Source organism: Atractosteus spatula, chromosome 2 (genome assembly GCF_055471065.1).
Source record: "Atractosteus spatula isolate fAtrSpa1 chromosome 2, fAtrSpa1.hap1, whole genome shotgun sequence".
Classification (NCBI taxonomy): domain Eukaryota; kingdom Metazoa; phylum Chordata; class Actinopteri; order Semionotiformes; family Lepisosteidae; genus Atractosteus; species Atractosteus spatula.
In genome coordinates, this window is record NC_142707.1 from 40,114,626 (window position 1) to 40,135,867 (window position 21,242).

Here is a 21,242-nt window from a genome sequence, read left to right on the forward strand (position 1 = left end):
AACACAAAGGAAGAAGGCTCTACTGTAACAAAGACCCTTTTCTTTTTCATCAGTTTAAGTTCATGGTTGAATGAAACTGTGTCATACAGTATTGCAGAACTGGTTGCATAAACATAGACAGACCATGGCAAACTTATTTGAAACACATTACATTTAAATGATGCACAGAGGAGGTTTTATACTGATAAAAAGGTAGAGAAGGTAGGGATAATACAGAGTCTACTGTTGTGCATTAGATTACTTATAAATCATCTAACCATCCGTTATCAGACCTCTTTTTCCAATCCAGGGTCACTGGAGAGACAGCCTATCCTGGCAAGCAACACACACAAGGCAGTATATACTGTATATGTATATGCCAGTATGCCAGTCTATCACAAGGCTAATAAATTCTTTTTGTCTTATTTATATTATAATGTATTTAAAAAGTTTCTTAGAAAAGTGGTCAACTGTATGTAATTAATATCTAATATTACTTGAAAAATGTACGTGTGCAAATTGTGACGTGACACACAGTGTAAAGCTTTATTCATATATTTGTAGAAAAGCCAGTTTATACAATAAATTGGGAACAGTTTAATGATCATTTGGCAGACTTCACTTTGTTTTTGCAACCTTAAGATAAAATGAAAACAGGTTGACACAAAGTAATGCATTAACATTACATGGGGCATTTAAACAGAAAACAATAGGGAACATCAAGTGAGAATACTTCATAAATCATATATTTAGAAAAAAACATCATTTTCTGAGAATAAAGGCCTTTTTAATTTCAGATCTCGCAGTTTTACACAAAGTGAGATATGCAATGACAGTTGCCTGAAGCAGCCAGTTTAAATCAAAAACATTACTGCATACAATGAATTTTAACTAACAGTCACCACTGTAGAACTGCATTTCATTTTAATGCAGAATATCATTTACTTCAGCAGCATTCCTTGCAAGCCTAAATGTTGATATGCAAAATAAAACAGCAACTGAAAGCAGAAGTACTAAGGATTTTCATGAACAAAAACTTGGAATACATTTCACGCACAAAATCAACATGCAATTCAAAAACATAAGTGAATTTTCTTTTACAAACTCAATCCATAAAATACATCAGTACATAAAAACCAAAAGCTTTTTTATTATTTTTATAATCAAATATACGTACATGTTATAATTAAAATTTTAATAAACTACAAATAACTACATTTACATCTCAAGAGCTACTAAACTGAACCGCAGTGATATAAAAAAAACATACAAAGTAGGACTCTTTACAGATAATAAAGATTTATAGCCTTTATATTAAATGTAAAACTAATATTGAGAAGACCACTATATCATCAATGGGTATACAGTAGCTATAAAAAGTATTCACCCACTTTGGCATTTTTCACATTTTATTTTCTTACATCATGGAAACAAAATTGATTTACTTAGGAATTCTTATCACAGCTCAACACAAAATACTCTGTAATGTCAAATAAAAAAACTAAAACTCTAAAGCTCTGCCTTAGTTACAAATAAAAAAACAGTAATTGACTACATAGGTTTTCAACTCTCTCATTTTAATTCTTGGTAGAAACACATTTAGCTGCAATTACAGCTGTAAGTCTATTTGGGTAAGTCTCAACAAACTTTGTACAACTGGGCACTGTAATTTTTACCCATTTTTTCCCCCCAATATTGCTCATGGTCCGTCAGGTTGGATGGGGATTGTTGGTGATTTTTGGACCATTTTTGTGTTTTAAGCCACTCCAATGTGGCTTTTACTGTATGTTTTGGGTCATTCTCCTGCTGGAATACAAATCCTAAGTCTCTTGCAGACTGCAGCAGGTTTTACTACAAGATTTGTCTATATCGTGATCAATCCATTTTGCCTTCTATTTTGACAAGCTTTCCAGTCTCTGAAGCACAGAAGCATCACCATAGCATTATTCTCGTGCCCCCATGTTTTACGGTAGGGATAGTGTTCTAATGATGATGCGCAGTGTTAGTCTTGTACCAAACAATCAAATAGTTCAACCTTGGTGTCATAAGACCATAGAATCTTCCTCCACTTGGTCTGAGGGTCTTCCACATGCCTTTTGCAGGCAAACTGTAGTTGAGACTTCATGTGAGTTTTCTTCAACAATGGTTTTCTTTTTGCCACCCTCCCATAAAGAGCATATCTGTGAAGTGCCCGGGCTATTTTTGTCCCATGAAGTTTCTCGCTACCATGGAAGACTATAACTCTGTCAAAATTGCTGTAGGCCTGCTGGTGGCTTCCCTAACAAATGCCTTTTTGCACTTTTACAGAGAAATTCACAGTTCACAGTATTCTTTCCATTTCTCAATGATGAACTTGACAGTGCTCTGAGGGATAGTCAAAGTGTTTGAAATCTTCTTTGATCCTTCCCCTAATTGGTGCTTTTCAATCACTTTTTCTCGGATTTGCTTTGAATGTTCTTCTATCTTCGTGATGAATCTCTTGTTTGGAAATGCACTCATCTTTAAACACTTTAATTGTACACAGATGGACTAAAGACAACTGATTGCCCCAGTTCAGGTAAGTGTAACTTAGCAAAAGTGGTGAATACTTACAGTATGTAATCAATTATTGTCTGTTTTTATTTGTAAGTAATTAAAAAAAAGCTTTAGAGTTGTTTTTATTTATGGACATCAAATAATATTTTGTGTTGATCAGTGGTAAGAATTCCCCCCAAAAAACTTTTTTGGTGCAATGATGCAAGAAAATAAAATGTGAAAATGCCAAAGGGGGTGAATACTTTTTCTAGCCTCTGTTGGGAAGACTCTCAATAAAATATATTTTATTATTTTACACCTAAGTCTGTTTATATCAATGACACAAAATAGAGAAAAAAATGATGCATACTCTATTTTCTGATAAGTTTCAATAGATAAAGCAATACTGGATAATCTCATATTTATTTACAGTAAGACAAGCAACCTGTATACAAAAATAATACAGAAGATACAGAATAGCTACAGAATTATGTTAAGATTGCAAAAACAAAAAATGATAAAGAAAGATATGAACAGGTTAGAGCACAAAGAAGAGTATATCACATGAGTTGTACAGTATGTGTAGAAAAAACAGAAAAGATCTTTGCCAAACCAAGGAAATTGTAACTTGAGACCCCAGGGACAAAAGTATATATAAAACAACCACACAAGCAGGGTGAGGATAGTTAAAATATGTCTGAGTATACTGCATGTGTATATGAGTATAATTACTGAATAACACCATCTTTTGTACTTATTGAGAGGTTTTAATATTGCATGCCTTATCACTAGAATTACATTCCAGTTCTATTCATGTGTCACACTGAAAATATTGTTAATTCACTTGCTTTAATAATTGCTAGAATTTGCCACTTGTTAGCAAAACTGATATATTTAAAGAAGACTCCTGACTGGTTCACGCATAAAAAAACAACAACAAAAAACAACAGCGACCAACCAAACTGGCATCATGACATACCGGCAAACGATTGCGGGTTTGAAGGCCATGTGCTCACTATATCTGGGAAGCCTTCAGTACTGTCAGAAAACTGGATGAGTGCCTGCAGGATTAGGTGTTCTGGGCTAGTAAGAGGTGCTTGCCTTGCCATGCATCATTGGCTCTTATACTGGGCAGAAGGCATCTCCAGGACTAAGCATTCTCACTGGGACCAGTATGGAGGTACATGTGTCTCACAGCATTATGGCTGGCTTTGCTAGTTAATTATCCCACAACAGTTCTGGGTTTCATGTTGAGCTTGGTTAAAAGCGATAATTTGTTGGGGATTCTTTTGCATAAATTGTTTCAAATATTCAAAGATTCTAAAATTATTTCATAAAAATTTAAATCTGTTTTTAAGTAATATTATGGGGTCGGGCAAAATCAAAAGGATCATATCATTTCTCAATCGTCTTTGCTATTAAAGCTAATTGTAATAATGTGTTGTATAGTAAACATAGTACATGACCATTTTAACTTTTTTATAAGCACAGTCAAAAATCCACCTTCATATCTTGCCATTATTATTGATTTGAAAAAAAAACATTTAAGCTTTAAAAGATCATGTACTATCCATTTGGTCTGAATTGTACTAAAATGTAAGCCTATACTCATTTTATGAATTACAAAAAAGAAATGGTTGGTCTTAGTAGAGGATATAAAAAGTGAAACAGGTGTTATTTCTTGTTAAATAATTTGAGTAATCAAAACCTAAATTCTTTTGATTAGGTTGATTGATTGTATAGCTATAGGGAAATATAAATTGCATTAACTCTTTATTTTTTATACTAAGATGTTAACTGATGAATTTTGTAATTACTGTTGATGAATAGCAGGTGCAGGTATGAGGTGTGTTTTTATACTGCTAATGTGTAGGCTTCTAAGTCCTCAAGGTAGAAATTTAATCATCTTTTTACTGCATTCAGGTTCACAGCATGTTACAGAAAGAGAAGTTCCAGTGATGCTATCTTACAATATTATATTCTTGATTAATACTGTAATATTATAATATTACAAGGGGATTATATATATATAATATACTGTATTTTATATTTTATATAATGTAATATAATTTGATATTCATATTCAAGCAAATAAATACAAAATCACTCCAGAAAACCAGAAAACAACAACAACAAAAAAATAAAAAAAAATTGCAAACATTATAGGAATACCAAAAACTGCAAAAAAGAAGGTTTTTGTCTTCTTTACATTGCTGCCTCATTTTAGAGACATGAATGCCTTAGCCTTCACATTTATAGTTAACTGATCTGCTATATACTTTATTATAAAGTCCATTTCAATGGAAAAGGTAAATTCAGTATGAGGCTGTATTTGAAAACTTTTAACCATGCTTAACCTACTTAAGGACCACATATACGTTATTGAGTAATGATTATTTAGCTGCTCAATGTATCTTTTTAATTCATTATTAGTGGAATTATCACTTTATCTTCCTAAGGTACTGAATATCACAAGATCTAAGTTCTTCCAGCGACATGCCACAGAGATTCTTAAACCCGTACTTCCAAACATAGTTTTTGTCTACTATCTTCTTGGGTTGCCATCCCAACTAAAAAACTCTTTTGGGGTCTGAAACCATAACCAATAACCATCCCCCAAATCCACCCCTGAATTTGTTACTGCTAATGAATTGATAACCAAGTCCTCTTCTGAGGAAGAGAAATCTCACCCTGTGTCTCTCCCTTGTTTTTTAACCTAACCTTTAAACACTCCTAACCAGTAAAAGCTTAACCAGTAGGAACCATAACCTTTTAAATACCTTCTAGTAGCAACAGAGTAAACCTAGTCTGCTGATCCTGATTGTCAAGGGACGCTATACCATAACCTTTCTGGTGCCTCTGACATGCCAACAGCTACTGCTGTAGTCTGCTTCTAATATACTACAGTTACCGTATCTAGATGACCGATAAGGGAAACCTGCCTTATCTGGCAGACAATAACATTGCTTCCACCTAAGAGCACTGAGGGAATGAATCCCAGTGGAAAACCTACTTGAGTCAAACAATGACAAACTGGGATGGAAACGTACATTTTTATTTGGCAAGACAGTTGTCACAAGGTAACAAGTGGTTTACTTGGAAACCACTGGCATGTTCTAACAAGAGAAAAACGAATGACTTAAATCCAAAAGAAACTGTAAGGATGAACTGCAAAGATTTGCAACAGATTGTCAGAACTGGAGCACCTTTGCCAGGAGTAACTACACCATGCTTACATCATGCCGGTAGAGACCTATTCAAAAACAGCAACAATTGTTGCCAAAGGGCCTCCATCAGGTAGATGTAATCATTACATTTTGAAGAAAATAAGTTTTAAAAATATTTCTGTGCATTATTTATAATTCAACCAAATTTGATATTAATGGTAAGGGGTGAAAACAGCTGCAATGCATTATAAAAATAATGTTTTCAAACATTTGCAGTATGTGTAAAAAAATAACAGTCCAAATTAACTTGAAACCACAAAAACGCAATTTAAAACGTTAATGACTTGCACTTCATCACTGCACAACAATTTACTTTTTCCAAACAGCCTAAGGACGGACCTCTCAAGTGAACAACATGCAAATGTTCTGGTACTGTAAACAGCTATAGTAGTCACGTAATATAAAAATGCTGTCACTAAAAAAAGCAATACCCAAGTGTACAGTATATGTACAGTACCTAACACACAAGAAGAAAATAAAAAGAAGTATATAAATTAGTTATATATTATACACAAGAAGAAACATTACATGTTTTTTCTTTGAATACCATTTGCAATCAAAAGGCATTTCTCTGCAGAGACACTGATGAATTAAGTACATAAGACTATCATCCTTTATAAGGAGAATCTTGACAGCTTTGTGCTTCCTTCCTTGTAATAAACAAATACAAAGTCCCAAAAGAAAAGATGATATAGATCTATACCAGATATTCTTTTCTGCATTTATCACAGTGCTATTGAACATCACCTAATTACATACTGGTCTGATAATCTGGTGTGAGGAACCAAAGTTTCCATGATTAAAAAAATCTATTTATAATTAAAACACAATTCTGAAGCTATCTGGGATAAGCAAATAAAACACAAATAAAAGCAAATCTTTTAGGAAATATTTGAAATCAATCTTAATTAGAAAATAAGCAAATTGGCAACAGCTTCCAATAACAACATAAAGGAAAAGAAGCACTGAATACAATGCTGTTCCCAACAAATTTAACAATAGCATTTGGTATTTGGTACTTTCTGTACTTGTTAGTTGTACCCATGGAGAAAGCTTTTTATCAGATCTCAATCAAGCATAGATGGCCATTTTTACATCTGAAGGCAAAAATATGCCTTTTAAATCTGAAAGGCAGAAATAATTGTTTAAGATGTGAATGTACAAAGTAACTGAATTAAAATGAATAGGAATTTTAAGCCTTTTTTTTCCCGACTAATAACAGACAAATGACATTTGTTTTTTTTTCTAGTTATTTTTAATGTAAGTGCTTTGTGACAAGAAAGACAACAAGAAGATATTATGGAAATCAAAAACGCACTTACATCACTTCATTTGTCACTGGTGGCCAGGCCTGGAGGAGTAATATTAAGTGCTGCATCTCTTCCCATTTAATGCAGGACTCTAACAACTCCATAAATAGCTGGTATCGCTTTTCTTCATTCTCAATATCACCAACTTCCAGCTAAGGGAAAGAAAGGAATAAAAAAGCCACATTTTAGTGCAGATCAAAAATGTATTTGTACAATCTAATAATTAATCATCTAATTTAATAAATTTCACATTTTTACAATGAATATTCATTTAAAAAATATGAATACATGATTTACAGTATAGTTCAACAAAATGGTCCATCATAGGAATGTAGTGAATACTTTTGCAAGGCATGGTATATATAGGCACCCGGACATTGCCTGTTTCTCTGGGGCACAAAAATGAGGTAGCATATGGAATAATACGTGCAGTAGAAACATGCATCATCATGTTTAAGGTCAGTGAGGTCTCTGAATACTGCAGTCAAATGATCATTAACCTCCACAAAATGGCTATAAAAGAATTCACAGAAAAGCTCAACCTACCACTTCTTACTGAAGTGTTAAGAAATCTTAGATTACTGTAATAGTGGTACCCTGCAATGAAGACAAAATAAATGTATCTTGTCTCCATGGGCTATGAGAATGCTTGGTCAGGCAACCATAAATCTACAAACATCTAGAAAAGTACCATTCAATGTCACCTGCTTGAATGTGGCATTACTGGGCTGCGAGAGAGAACCACAAAAAGAGGTGACTAGAATATGTGGTCAAATGAAACATAAATTGATTTTGTTTTCATATGCTCATCAGTGTTATACTAGACTTAGATCATGATTCCTAATATGTACCAGGATATTTTGGCCAAACAGAAGCTGAAGCTTGGCTGAAAATTGATATTCCAGAATGGAAATTATTTAAATCGTATATCCAAGTTGACAATGAAATAGTTAACTATACTAATAAATATTCACAACTGCCGATGTCCATCTCCAGATTTTAACCCAGATTAATATTTGTAGCTTGAACTTAAATGGAAACCAAAGGTTGGAAAGAACACAGATCAATTCTGCTTGGAGCAACGATCAAAAATACCCCCTCAGAAGTACCAAAGACAGTAAGGTTCACAAAACAATAACTACAGTGGTTTGAATATATGTAATGAATAAATGTGTTGTAGGACTTACATTTTTCTATTAGGATATTAGATTATAATCAAACATTTTTTGATCATTCAGCCCTTAAAGGTTTATTTTGTAAGATGTTTTGCCCCCCTTTCACAGGTAATATCAGTAAATATGGAGGGTTCTTAATGTGTTCCTGAGTGCCTCCAATACAGAAACATTTCTTATGTACAACAGAATCTTGAAGTGAGTAAAAACAAAGAGTTGCCTAGAAAGCTGTTTTGGTCTGTCTTTTAGAATCTTCTGACAATTAAGATGAACTCATAGACACGGTTTGTAGTTATATATCTTTCTGCAAAGAAATGGTGATTCCTATGAAACCTGTTAAAGTTTATTCAAATAATAAGCCTTGGGTAAACAAAATGCTGAAGAGCCTGCTGTACTGCAAGCACATTGTTTCACAACAGGGTAATGAGTTAAGAAATCAGATCTGAAGTTAGAGTAGAAACTAGAAAGGCAAAATTAAAGTATAAGGAAAAAATTAAGGTGAACTCAGTTCTAATAATTTGAGAGCTGCATAGAGCAGAATGAATGAAAATTATCGTGGGACTGAAGAACACTGAAAGTTACAGTATGTTTCAGTGATCTTAAATTTTCCTTAGCTTTAAACATGGCTAAATTCGTCACATTTTGTGTGCCCTTTTTAGTTAATTTCTTTACATTTTAAAATATCTGGCAAAGTTTCATAATCTTTAATTCTACAAAGCTTTCAGCATTTTAACTGGAGAAATATATACAGATGCAGCCATTCAAAGTGCGCGTCACAGACACGTACCGCAGGTGACGTCGCTCAGTATGACGCAAGATGACGCGTGGCACCGCAGTACGTGATTGGTTGACCGACAGGGGCACTCGTGGTCCGTTGGTCTGTCGTAGAAAGACTTACAGTAAAAACGTCTTTGCTGTGCCCGTTGTAGATATTGAATTTTACCACTGAAGGGAAATCTTAGTAGCTGAGCATAAAAAGAATAGGAGCATACTGTAACGCGTGTGAAGGCCATAAACGATATTAATTTTGGAACATAAACATACAGTATATACTGTAGCTGGTCTTGGTACTTTAAAGAAAAAAATACACACCAGTATTCCATTTCTCCCTAAACATTTTAAGCTTTGAAGTCTTTAACATGATACCGGAGTCAACAAGCATACTTTTAGAATTTGATTAAAAGGGAATATAATATGGAATCGCGTATCTAAAGAATTTAATAACGGTATTCGTGTGCTGCGACAGGGCTGTGTAGGGCTTTTTCGCCTGCCTGTTCATGCGAGCTGTCTTCTAGCCGACTGGTCTAGGTGCGTGACTAGCAACTGGGAGGTTGTGTGATCGAATCCAGCTGGTGCCGGACTTTTCTTTTAACAAACATTTCTTCGAAAAAATAGAATAGCGATATTATGGACAATAAATTGACTTTTATATTTCAAAATATCGCAACATGAACGATATTTGCGATATTTTGAACATATCTTCCCTTCTGACAGCGGTTCCTCCTTCTATTGTGTGTGTGTGTGCAACAGAGTAAATTTTTATAGAGAAATGGAGGCTGGACAGTATGCGTTACAATATAAACATTTATATTGATTTAAATCGTGTTCTGATTTAAATCGCAAACGCGTGTTTAATTATGTGTTTTTTAATCATAATCAGGCTAATGCATTTCTACATTTTCTGTATGAACCAGCTTAGAGGTTCATACAGAAAGACAGCTTGTGTTTAAATTGAGTGTAAGGTAATTTATGCTTCTAAAGTCATGGTCAGCATTTATTATTGTACTGTGCTGTAAACTTTTTCTGTGCCTAGTCACATTATTTTATAGCGTTTTTATTGCGTTATTAAATCCGGTGGCGCTGTGTGTTAGAGTAGTTTCCTGACTCCCTTGTCACATGGTCTGTGATTGAATCCCATAGAACTATGACTTTATTTTTTAACAAACATTTCTTTGAAAAAATGAAACGTTTCCCTTGGTCAGAGATTAAATAAAACCTCACTCGCACCAAACAAATTTATATTTCTAAATATCACAAAATACGTTCATTGTCTTCCAATCGAGTCGAGTTGACATTGGAAGCCTGCCACACCCGGACTGTTAAACCAACGCATTAGCACGTCAAAGCCCATCGAGGGTATTGAGCCAGTATTGCCTTTAGTATTCCCCCCTCTCCCCTCAATTCAATTCAATTCAAGGTGTTTTATTTGCATGACAGATGGGTACAAGCAGTGTTGGGTATGTATATTGTAACGCTTACGGCAGACAGGCACTGTGTAAGAGCCGGCGCACCAGAGCAGCGCACCGAGGGAGCGTCTGCATTTCTAACTTAGTTTTTAAAATTAGTCAAGCAATATGAAGCATCTCCTTTTACTTAGTGCCTGAGCATAAAAAGAATAGGAGCATACTGCAACGCGTGTGAAGTCCATAAACGATATTAATTTTGGAACTTAAACATACAGTATATGGCTGGTCTCGGTACTTTAAAGAAAACATACACACCAGTATTCCATTTCTCCTAAACATTTTAAGCATCGAAGTCTTTAACTAACGCGATACCGGAGTCAACAAGCATACTTTTAGAATTTGATTAAAAGGGAATATAATATGGAATCGCGTATCTCAAGAAATTAATAACGATATAATTATATTCATGTTGCAAAAGAACTGCAACGGACATAAAAACTCCCTTGCTTTTAACAGAGCGTTCCATAATTTCTAACTACGAAAATGCCAGGTGAAAGGATTTGTAAACATATTTTGTTAAAGCAAGTCAGAACCCATTCAGAGCCTACATTACATTTTAGCGTTTCATTCTGAGCAGAAGACCCTCACACCTGAAGAAGGGGGAGGTGTTTTTCGCTGGAAATCTCGCCTGCTTCTACTTTACAACCGGAGTGCTGGCTGTGACGAATTAAACCGGTATTACAGGTTACAATCACAGACCATGTGACATGGGAGTCAGGAAACTAACACAGCGCCACCAGATTTGATAACGCTATGAAAACGCTATAAAATAATGTGACTAGGCACAGAACAAGTTTACAGCACAGTACAAAAATGCTGACCATGACTTTAGAAGCATAAATTGCCTTACACTCAATTTAAACACAAGCTGTCTTTAGCCCTCTAAGGTGGTTCATACAGAAATGTAGAGATCCAGGCTCAGAACACACAGCTTCATTAGCGAATACATATGCAGGACAACTAGAGAAGACGTTTTACAGAGGATGGATTTTTAGAAACATCCCATCAGTGACATCACTGAAGTCAACTCCTAGGTACTGTAACTGTCGTGTGGATAGTTTCACAAGAATCAGACAAAGGTTTAAGCATCGCTTGTTCTAGATAAAACTGCAAAAAAAAACAACAACCCATAATGTACTTCTTTGCGGCTCTGTTTGCCCAAATCATATATTCACAACGTGAAATCTAGAAAATAATATTACGTAACCAAAATCCGCAATATGGAAACAGAACCTGTGTAATTGTTGATAGATGATGTACTCGTAACATTTTTTCAAGACGAACTACAACATTTAAAAAATGACTTGTATGTACTTGATATCTCTAATCAATCCACGGGTCCCAGCACGAAACGAAAGTAAAACGCATACCGTTTCGCGCTTCTTATTAGTTGCTCAAAAGTAATTTGACCGTATGAAATGCATAATATAAACCTAGAAACATATACGTGAGTAGTACTTAAGCACTGTAGTATCGGTGTTAAGACATACCTCTCAAATACTGTAAATCAAGTTAAAAATATCTCAAGATTCTGGTCATAATGAAACCATGTTTCGTGTATGTTTTCTTTAAAGTACCGAGACCAGCCATATACTGTATGTTTATGTTCCAAAATTAATATCGTTTATGGCCTTCACACGCGTTGCAGTATGCTCCTATTGTTTTTATGCTCAGCTACTAAGATTTCCCTTCAGTGGTAAAATTAGATATGAATATTCAATACTTAAACGGGCACAGTTAAGACATTAAATATACATATACATACTGTATACAGTACAGTTTGCATACGGTAATATGTTTATGTCCCTAAATCAATCTCTTTTATGAGCATGTGAAAGGCATGGTGAATCACTGTACTTTGCATGATTGGAAAAAAATGCGTGATTGCGAAATGCTGTGGCGTTACTTTTACAAAGACGGTCAATGAAAAAAAGAATGTGGACCAGGGCAATACTTTGAGTTTACAGCTTGTCCAAGGTCATTTATTATTAATACTATTATTAATATCTTCGTTAAAGACTTTGATGGCTACAGCTCAAACATGAGAGGTTGAGCTTTATTAGCTCCACCTTGCGGAAATTCCGGATACTATTATTTTGCTAGCGGTATTTACCGGTAACTCGCGGTATTTACCGGTAGCTTGCGGTAGACTGCGTACAGCGTACCGGAAAATAATGCGGTATCGCCCGCGCATTTTGAATGGCTGCATCTGTAGTGTTTTCATCTGCATGTAGTCTACCCTGGCATTGTTGTTTAATTGTACTTTATTTTACTACTCAACATTCAGTTCCAACATCCATTTCCTGGATTTTAATGATGGTTCTCACTTCTTTTTCCACAACCAATTTAAATTGCTCTCTGCTATCAACTTGACACAGCATGAATATGTTTAAAAATGCAACATCCCGGTGTGCAAAAAGACTCACAACTGTAAATCCTGCCAAAGGTTTTTCCATGAAGTACTGACTACGAGAGTTTAAAACTTAAGCTATCAACATACTTAAGTTTTTTTTACATTTTTCTATGGAGTTTTTGCTAACATTTGTAATTTCACCTACAAATGCATTTAGTTTTAGGATAGCATTTTTGATTAAAAATCTATACATCCATTTACTAATCACTTTAATACAGGGTCACCTCTAATACAGAGCTGCAGGGAAACCAGAACCTATCCCAGCAAGTAACGGGCACAAGGCAGAATATATCCTAGATGGGATGCCACCGATGCACAAACTCATAAAAGGGACAATTTTTGCAGAAGCCAGTTAACCTACCAGTATGTCTTTTGACATACCGGAGCACCTGGCAGAAACCCATACAAACACAGGGCGAACATACAAACCCTATGTAGATAGCACTCTAGGTCTGGAATTAAACCTAGGGCCTTAGCATTACAAGGCAGCAAGGCTAACCACTGTACCACTATGCCACCCTTGAAAATAAAATAATCTATTAAAAAAATAGTTTATGCCATTTGTAATTTAAAATAATGGGCCATACTGGAAGCACAGTTGTGGTGTGGCATAAGGACTATATATCCTTGAAGCCTCTAGAAAACTAACCGACACTTCTGCCTACCTCCCTCTTCAACAGAATCCTACCACTGATTACCAAAAGGAAGTGGTATCCACCATCTCCATTCTCATCAGCAGTAAGGAGCTCCCCCAAGGGCAAACCGGCTCATCATTGAACATCCGCAGGTATCTCAATTTCACCTCCTCCCCAAAATCCACAAACTGGACACCCCTGGACGCCCCATCGTATCAGCATGCAACTGTCACACTACTTACAACTACTTACGTCTACTACTTACTTTCTCGACAGCCTCATGAGACCACTGGTTGAAGGTCTTCCCTCATATATCAAGGACACCAACCATGCGCTCCAAATTTTTAATGATTTCCAATTTCAGGGCCCCGAATGCTACATTTTTACCATGGACATCACATCTCTTTACACTGTCATACCCCATAATGACAGCCTTGCAGCCCTCAAGCACATGCTGGACAAATGCACAGTGCTTGATCTACCCACCCACACCCTGGTACGCCTTGCAGAATGGGACCCAGCTATGCCAATATTTTTGTCGGCTGAGTAGATGAACGCTTCTTCGCTTCCTACACTGGCTATGTCCCTGACCTCTACAAGCAATACATTAATGACTGCGTCGGTGCCGCCACATGCTCTAACGACCAGCTTGAGCACTTTCTGCATCATTTCGCCAACTTCCATCCGTCCCTCAAATATACAGTTAACATATCTTCCACTACTTTTCGATTTCTAGACATCAACTTCTCCATTAACTACCACCGACTTTCTACTTCGGCTTCACACAGCTATCTCCTGTATAGCTCATTTCAGCCCAAACACACTAAAAACTCTCTCCCTACAACGATTATGCAACGATGACATCGATTTCTAGAACCAAGCCCTCAAAATGTACTCCTTTTTCATCAACAGAGGATACCCTAGCAGTGTTATTTACAGGGCCCTTTCCAGAGCCAAAAACACCCCTCGGACCATCAACTCAATCCGGAACTCCCGCCGTAACAACTGCATTCCTTTGGTGCTTCCCTACCACACCAGCACACTTCCTGTCCCCAGGACTATTAACGGCACCTTTTCCATCCTACAGGATGATCACTCCATTGGGGCCCTCTTTTCTGACTGCCCCATCATCTCATGTCGCCGACCTCTTAATCTGCATAACCTTCATGTTCACAGCTCCCTTGACCTCCCTCAGCAACCATCCACACCAGGCACTTTCCCTTGCAACAGAGCTCACTGTATCACCTGCAAGTACATATCTAACACCCCATTCATTCAAGGCCCCTCAGGACAATTCCAGATCACCCAGATGGCATCTTGTACCTCCAGCAAGCTTATTTACTGTATCTCTTGCAGTAAATGCCCAGTCATCTTCATTGGAGAAACAAGAAGGAGACTCGGAGACCGCTTCAGAGAACATGTTAGGGCTGTGAAGATTAAAGATCTCTCCAACCCCATTGTTTCTCATTTTACCTCTGACGGCCATGATCACACTAATCTCTCCGTCTGTGTTCTCAAAGACGGTTTTCCGAACTCATACATCAGAAAGACTACAGAAACTAAAATTATCCTGCAGCTAGGATCACACCTTCCCCCTTCTCTTAACGACAGACTACTTTTCTTCTAATTCGCTCTATTCACTCTAGGTTTCATTTCACACCTCTCTACACCTATCCTGACTTCACAACTCCTGATTGGCCTCTCTTTCTGTTCCCTGCTTCCGCCCCTCGCTCCTCCTCTCTCCTAGCTTTTGTTCTCCCGCTACATTACCTTTGCTTACTGCCCTGTCTTTCTCACACCTGAAGAAGGCTCCACGGCCGAAACGTTGTGTTTTCTTTCTTCTCGGTTCAGCATGGAATAAACCTATTACTTGTTGCTTTGCAGCCTATGCATGCTGACGCAGCTACCCACCTGAACTACAACAGACTGTGAATATAGCTTTACTGGTAAAATGTTAACAGGCAGTACTCTATACAACAGTTCCTATATAATAATATTACATTTGCAACTTAGGTTTCAGGGTTTCATGCATGTTAAACATCTATAATACACCTAAAAATGGTGATTGAAAAAAAAACATTTAAAACATTACATACATATTTAGCAAGATGGTCATATTAATTGAAACAATTTGATTGCCATTTTTCAATATGCAGTAAGTTTTTGAAATTAAATTAACAATTTAACAAGTCAGCTACACTGTTGATTTCTGTAGAGGACTAAAACTGTCACCAAAATAAAAAAGTCAAGTTCTCTACCAAAGGCAAGCTGTATATACTAGGCCATAGCTAAATAAAAGGAGCAGTATTTTTATCATTCATTCAATACCCAGTCAAAAAATGCTAATTGACAGTCTTGTTTTATAGAAGGAATAGATCATCAATATTGTGAATGTATAATATTCATAGACTTTCCTGGTTACTTTGGAGAGACCTTCATAATTCAAAAGATGAAAAGCTCCTTAACACCACAGTTTAGAAGGGAATATAATAAGCATGCACATTTCAAGCACACTTGTAATTAAAACAAGATACCAAGAACACCTTTCTAATAATAAACTTGGGATCTAAACACACATACTTTGTTTAGAGCCTACGGTTAAAACATTGCTTGAAGAATGTTCAAAAAGTTCACAAGTTAAGAAAAAAGAGCCCTGTGATGCGCTAGCATCCCATGCAGGATGTAAATATGTTTCATACCCTATGTGCTCTGGGACAAGCTCTGATTTGCTGCAACTCTTAACTGGAAAAAAATGCTTGCTACAGTAATAAAGGATACAATGCAGTTAACAAAAAATCACAGTAAAGGGACAGTTAACCTAATGGTTAAATAATACAGGGAAAAGGGTACCTAGAAAGATCGTTGTGTTCTCTTTCTTCTTTTTTTCAGCATGGAATAAACCTATTACTTGTTCCTTTGCAGCCTACGCATGCTGACGCAGCTACCCACCTGAACTACTAACTGTAAAATATACACATTTCTAAATGTGTTCATTTCAAGAAAGAAGGAAGCACAGAAGCAAAACTCTCTATACCACTTCATCACAGAGAAAGTGAAATAATTGTGTAAAGATCCAAAGCTATGACTATAAAATCCAATTCTGACTGGATTTATGAAGTTCGAAGTTATTTGGATAGTTGCTATTCTACCAGACAGAGGACATTAGAAAATGTAGTTCAGTTAGAAAAGGTGCTTGTGATGATGGCTTACCAGGACTTAAAAAAACTCTAGTATTACCAACATATTACATCTTCAAGACCACTATTTCACAAATGAACTCACAAATGATGGATTTATGATAGTTACATGACAACAAAATCGCGCAAGTCTGACATTCACAAACGGCAATTCACAAATAATTGACTTCTGAGTCCATTGGGAAGATGCTGTATAACTTGACAGGATAAAACACAAATTGAGGTTCTGGACAATCTCACAAGGAATATGAGTAGAAGAGAAAGCTGAAATGTTTGCTGTAAAAAGAAAGTCATTATTAATGTGAAGAACAAAAATGTTCTACTTCAGAGTTGGTTTGCATTGTCTAGGTGAACAGATGGTTTATAAAGTTACCAGAATATTTAGGCCAAAAGCAGGTGTCTTCCATTATCAAGCTCTAGCTTAGTCAAAAGGACAACAATACAAAGCATTCATCAAACTCACAAAATCAATTATCCAAAGTTTAAAAATGGTGTTCTTGATTGGTTATCAGTCTCTAATAGAACAATTATGGTCTGAGCTGGAGAAAACCATACACACAGTGCCACAAGTACAGACCACACAACCTGGAAGACAAGCTGAGGTTCAGCAAAGAGAAAAGGTCCAATCTAAGAAATTTGATAGGAGAAGTGGTTAAATCTGATAAGTTTAAAAACACATTTGAATATTTCCTTTAGCTCATCATAACAGTTTTCACAAAAACTGTGTGTATTGCAGGCGTATAAATGTGATAATTATGCATTTAAAAATACATTATTGTAAAAATGTTCTACTTATATGTAAAATTTTGAAAACCTTACAAGCCTTTAAGCTTTTATCTGTTGAAAAAACATTGAACAAACATTTTTTTACGTTGAAGCAACTGTATTTTTTTCAAAACAAAAGAAAACAAAAATCCTAGGACATGCGAGACTAAATTTAGGGACTACTACATATAAATAAAATACTGACTAAAATACATATAAAACATACTTCCCTTTACATAACTGGACATAACTTCCCTCTTGCTCCTACTTTCAGTCAGACCTCAAATTCACATTTGTGTGCACTGTAGGACTGAAAATCTCCTAAGATAATACACGAGTCTTGCTTTAAAAGTCTTTTGCGACAAGACAGTGGAACTAAGCTAAAAAAAGTCACCAGTTATGAATAAAATCACTGTCACCAAATGAAAACCACATAAAATGAAGAGTTACTTTGTGGGTAGCATGCTGGAAAGTGTTATCTTTGTGGAGTTTGTGTGTTTGCATGAGCTGCCTCCAGGCGTTCCGGTTACCTCCCACAATCCAAAGACATGCGGGTAGGTTAGTTAGCTTCTGTAAAGATCGGCCCTTGTGTGTGCGTCTGTGTCTGTGCGTGCGTCTGTGATGTACTGGTGTCCCATCCAGGTGCATCACGCTTTGCGCCCATTGATCGCTGGGTTTGAAAATGGGCTGCTGGATGGAGTCAGTATTGCAATATTAAATACAATCCTAAAATGAAAACTAATTATATGCCTTAGGAGAAGCCTTTGAGTTAACACAAGGATGTGAAACAAGGACTTTGAAGGTAAAAATCAATATGTAACACACACATTAAAGTCACATGAATCCAAAAGAAAGAAGAGAAGAGACTACTTTTGATGCAGAATTGGAATGGCTGCACGGTATAGCCTAAACAGTAAGGGCTGAGCTTGTGGGGTCTGAGAAACAGTGGCTTCCGAGTGGCTGTTTTTATTTAAAATGTCAAGAACTACTGGAAACCATGGTATAATGTTCACCTCCTGGTGTAACTCTAACACCATGTAATGCTGGTGCTAAAGCTCGGGGATGAAACACCACTTGCCAGAAACAAGAGGCTTTCTGATAATGGTTATTTGAAGTCATGTACATAAAAAAAAAACAGTTTCAGATCTCCAGTAAATCGGAGATTATACAGAAGCCTTTATAAGCCAGATATATTGTTTTTTTATTCTATTATTTAAAATATATAGTATTGAATTACAATATTGCAAATGTAAATTATGATTGGAAAAAATCCAAACAAATGTTGTTTTCCTGAAATTTAAATCAACAAAGCCCTGGAACATGGTGATGTAGAGGTCAAGAGAGGGCTTACTACTAAATTATTTATGTTTCAATTAAGTTCCATTATACAGCCATAAATCCTATTATCTACAGGTATTTATACTGTCTTTTGCAAAAATAAAATAAAGTATTGTCACTCTCATTATAAAGTGTAAATTAATGCTGGGTTCTGATGCATATATTTGGAAAATCTGTTTCTTGAGAAGTGACAGGCAAAGTTTGATTAATTACAAGTTTGCTATCCTACAGAATTGCTCACAGTTCAGTCTGAATTGAATGTCTTAATCTGTATTTCAAGTATATTGTTTAGTGCACACATTTGCATAACTTAAAAAAGCTTCATCTATTCATTTCCAACATCATTCTTTCATTGATGTATAAAGATCAGAGAAAAACTAAACAAGACACTGTATACACTCACATCCTCACATGTACTTTTGCACCTTTACCATTCAAAATGCACAAAAACGCTTTAGTGATTTATAATGTTCAAACGGTCACTTCAAACAAATACCTAAATGTACAAAATCTACCAGCTTTGCCAGTGGGAAGGTGTAAGTCCATTCTTTCTGAAAAAACTGCTCTAGAGCAGACAAGTTCACTAATGCTCTGCAATTGTCAAGCCTTGTCATATTTTTTTCTGTTTGATTCAGCTCATAAGGACTGAGCAAGATAAGGGTATTCACTCTCTTCTTACAATACTACTTCAGTGTGGCCTTTGCATTATGCTTCAGGTCACAGTCCTGCTGAAATGTGAATTTATGACCAAGTTGTATAGACTTGAGCGATTCATAACTGTTTTCTTCTAGGTTTCACTTGTATTTTGCACCATCCCATTTCCCTTAGTCCTGACACATTTTCCACTCCCTGCTGATCAAAATCATCCCCATAAGATGATGTTGCCACCACAATGATTGGCAGTTGGAATGGTGCTGATTAAGTAATCTGCTATGTTGGGTTTAACTTAGACTTTGAAACTCGGCAGATCTTTCAAAGTCACTGTCGTCATCATAATGGCATATCTTAACCGGTCACCTGCATATTTGGCTGCTCGGTTTGGATTCTGGTAGGGTTTGATGTATATTTTATTTAATAATGATGGACTTCAGTTTTCTTAAGTAATAAGTAAACATTTACTAATCCCTGACTCTCTACCACTTTATACCCATTTTGTTTCAAAAACTCCTTGGTCTTCATGGTAAGTTTGATATGTGAATATGTTAGTTGTGGCTTGAAATTAAATTTTTGTCTTAGGGAACTTACAGTGACAGAATGAGTTAACCCAGGAGAAGTTAACTGTGATTATACATAAAGACCATTACAATAACTGTGTGGTTTTTTATAATATTTGCATCCAAATTGATTTAGGGTTGCTGTAGCAAAGGAGTGGAATATTTATGCAAATAAGAAATTAGATTATAAATCTAATTAATTTGCATAATATAATTGCATAATTTTTGCATTTATCTGTTTGGAATAGATTTTATAGATTCTAAAAACAACATCCTATTTCAAAGTGTCATGATTGCATGTTTAGATATCAACAAAGTACAGAAACATTCCAGGGAGTTCATATTTTTGCAATGAATTGACTATACATACATAAGCACAAATAATGTATAACTTTTAAACATGTAAAATAAATTGATTTTCATTAAAATGTAAATAACTCACATGATGCACATAAATGATCAATTGGATGGGGACAGCCTCCTCAAATTAGAAGTACTTTGCAAATTGTGTTGCTTTAAAGCTTGCACTTTACTACTTTGAAGCAGTAATTAATTTTTGTTATCTACACAAACTTTTATCTACACACAAAAAAAAATATAATTAATATGAATGAAACATATAGCTGTTATTTTGGGATAAATATTCAAACCCTTTCCCATGGTAATTCATTTAACTGGACAAAATCACCTTAACAAGTCACAAAATGAAATAAGTAGCCTCAGTCTCTGTGCAATAACAGTGACACTCATGATTTCAAAATAAATAACACCTGCCTCTGTGATGTCCTGTGGGTGGGTAGTAAATTTCAAGCAAAGACTCAACCAACGAAGGTTAAGGAGCTTTCAAAAAAGTCAGGGATAAAGTAAAAAAAAAGCACAGATCACTAAACTGGTAATGGAGCCACTATGAGACCAGCAACAATACTGAAAAAAGCTGAAGAGTTAAATGGTTGAGATAGAAAAAAATGTGCATCAGTCAACAATATCCAGAACAGTTTACAAAAGCTATGGCAGGGTGGCATGAAGGAAACCATTATTAAAAATAAGCTGTTTCCAATCTCAAAAGCAGCCTGATATAAAGCATGTGACTGATCCCCAAAAATGAGATAACAAGTGTTGTGGTCAGATGAGATGAAATTGGAACCTTATGGTCTAAATTCCAAGTGCACATCTCCCAGTAAGCATTGTATAGTAAAGCAGCATGGTGGTGGCAACGCTGGTATACGCTTGCT

The 21,242-nt window shown here is 35.8% G+C and overlaps 1 protein-coding gene across 1 annotated transcript in view; it reads right to left on the reverse strand.

Moving 5' to 3' along the window:
- nbas (NBAS subunit of NRZ tethering complex) overlaps nucleotides 1–21,242 on the reverse strand; it is a 274,777-nt gene that overhangs the window by 36,932 nt on the left and 216,603 nt on the right. The window contains exon 49 of the mRNA XM_088938542.1: nucleotides 7,043–7,182. Within this exon, the coding sequence (XP_088794668.1) occupies nucleotides 7,043–7,182 (140 nt within the window). The remainder of the gene's footprint in view (nucleotides 1–7,042; nucleotides 7,183–21,242) is intronic.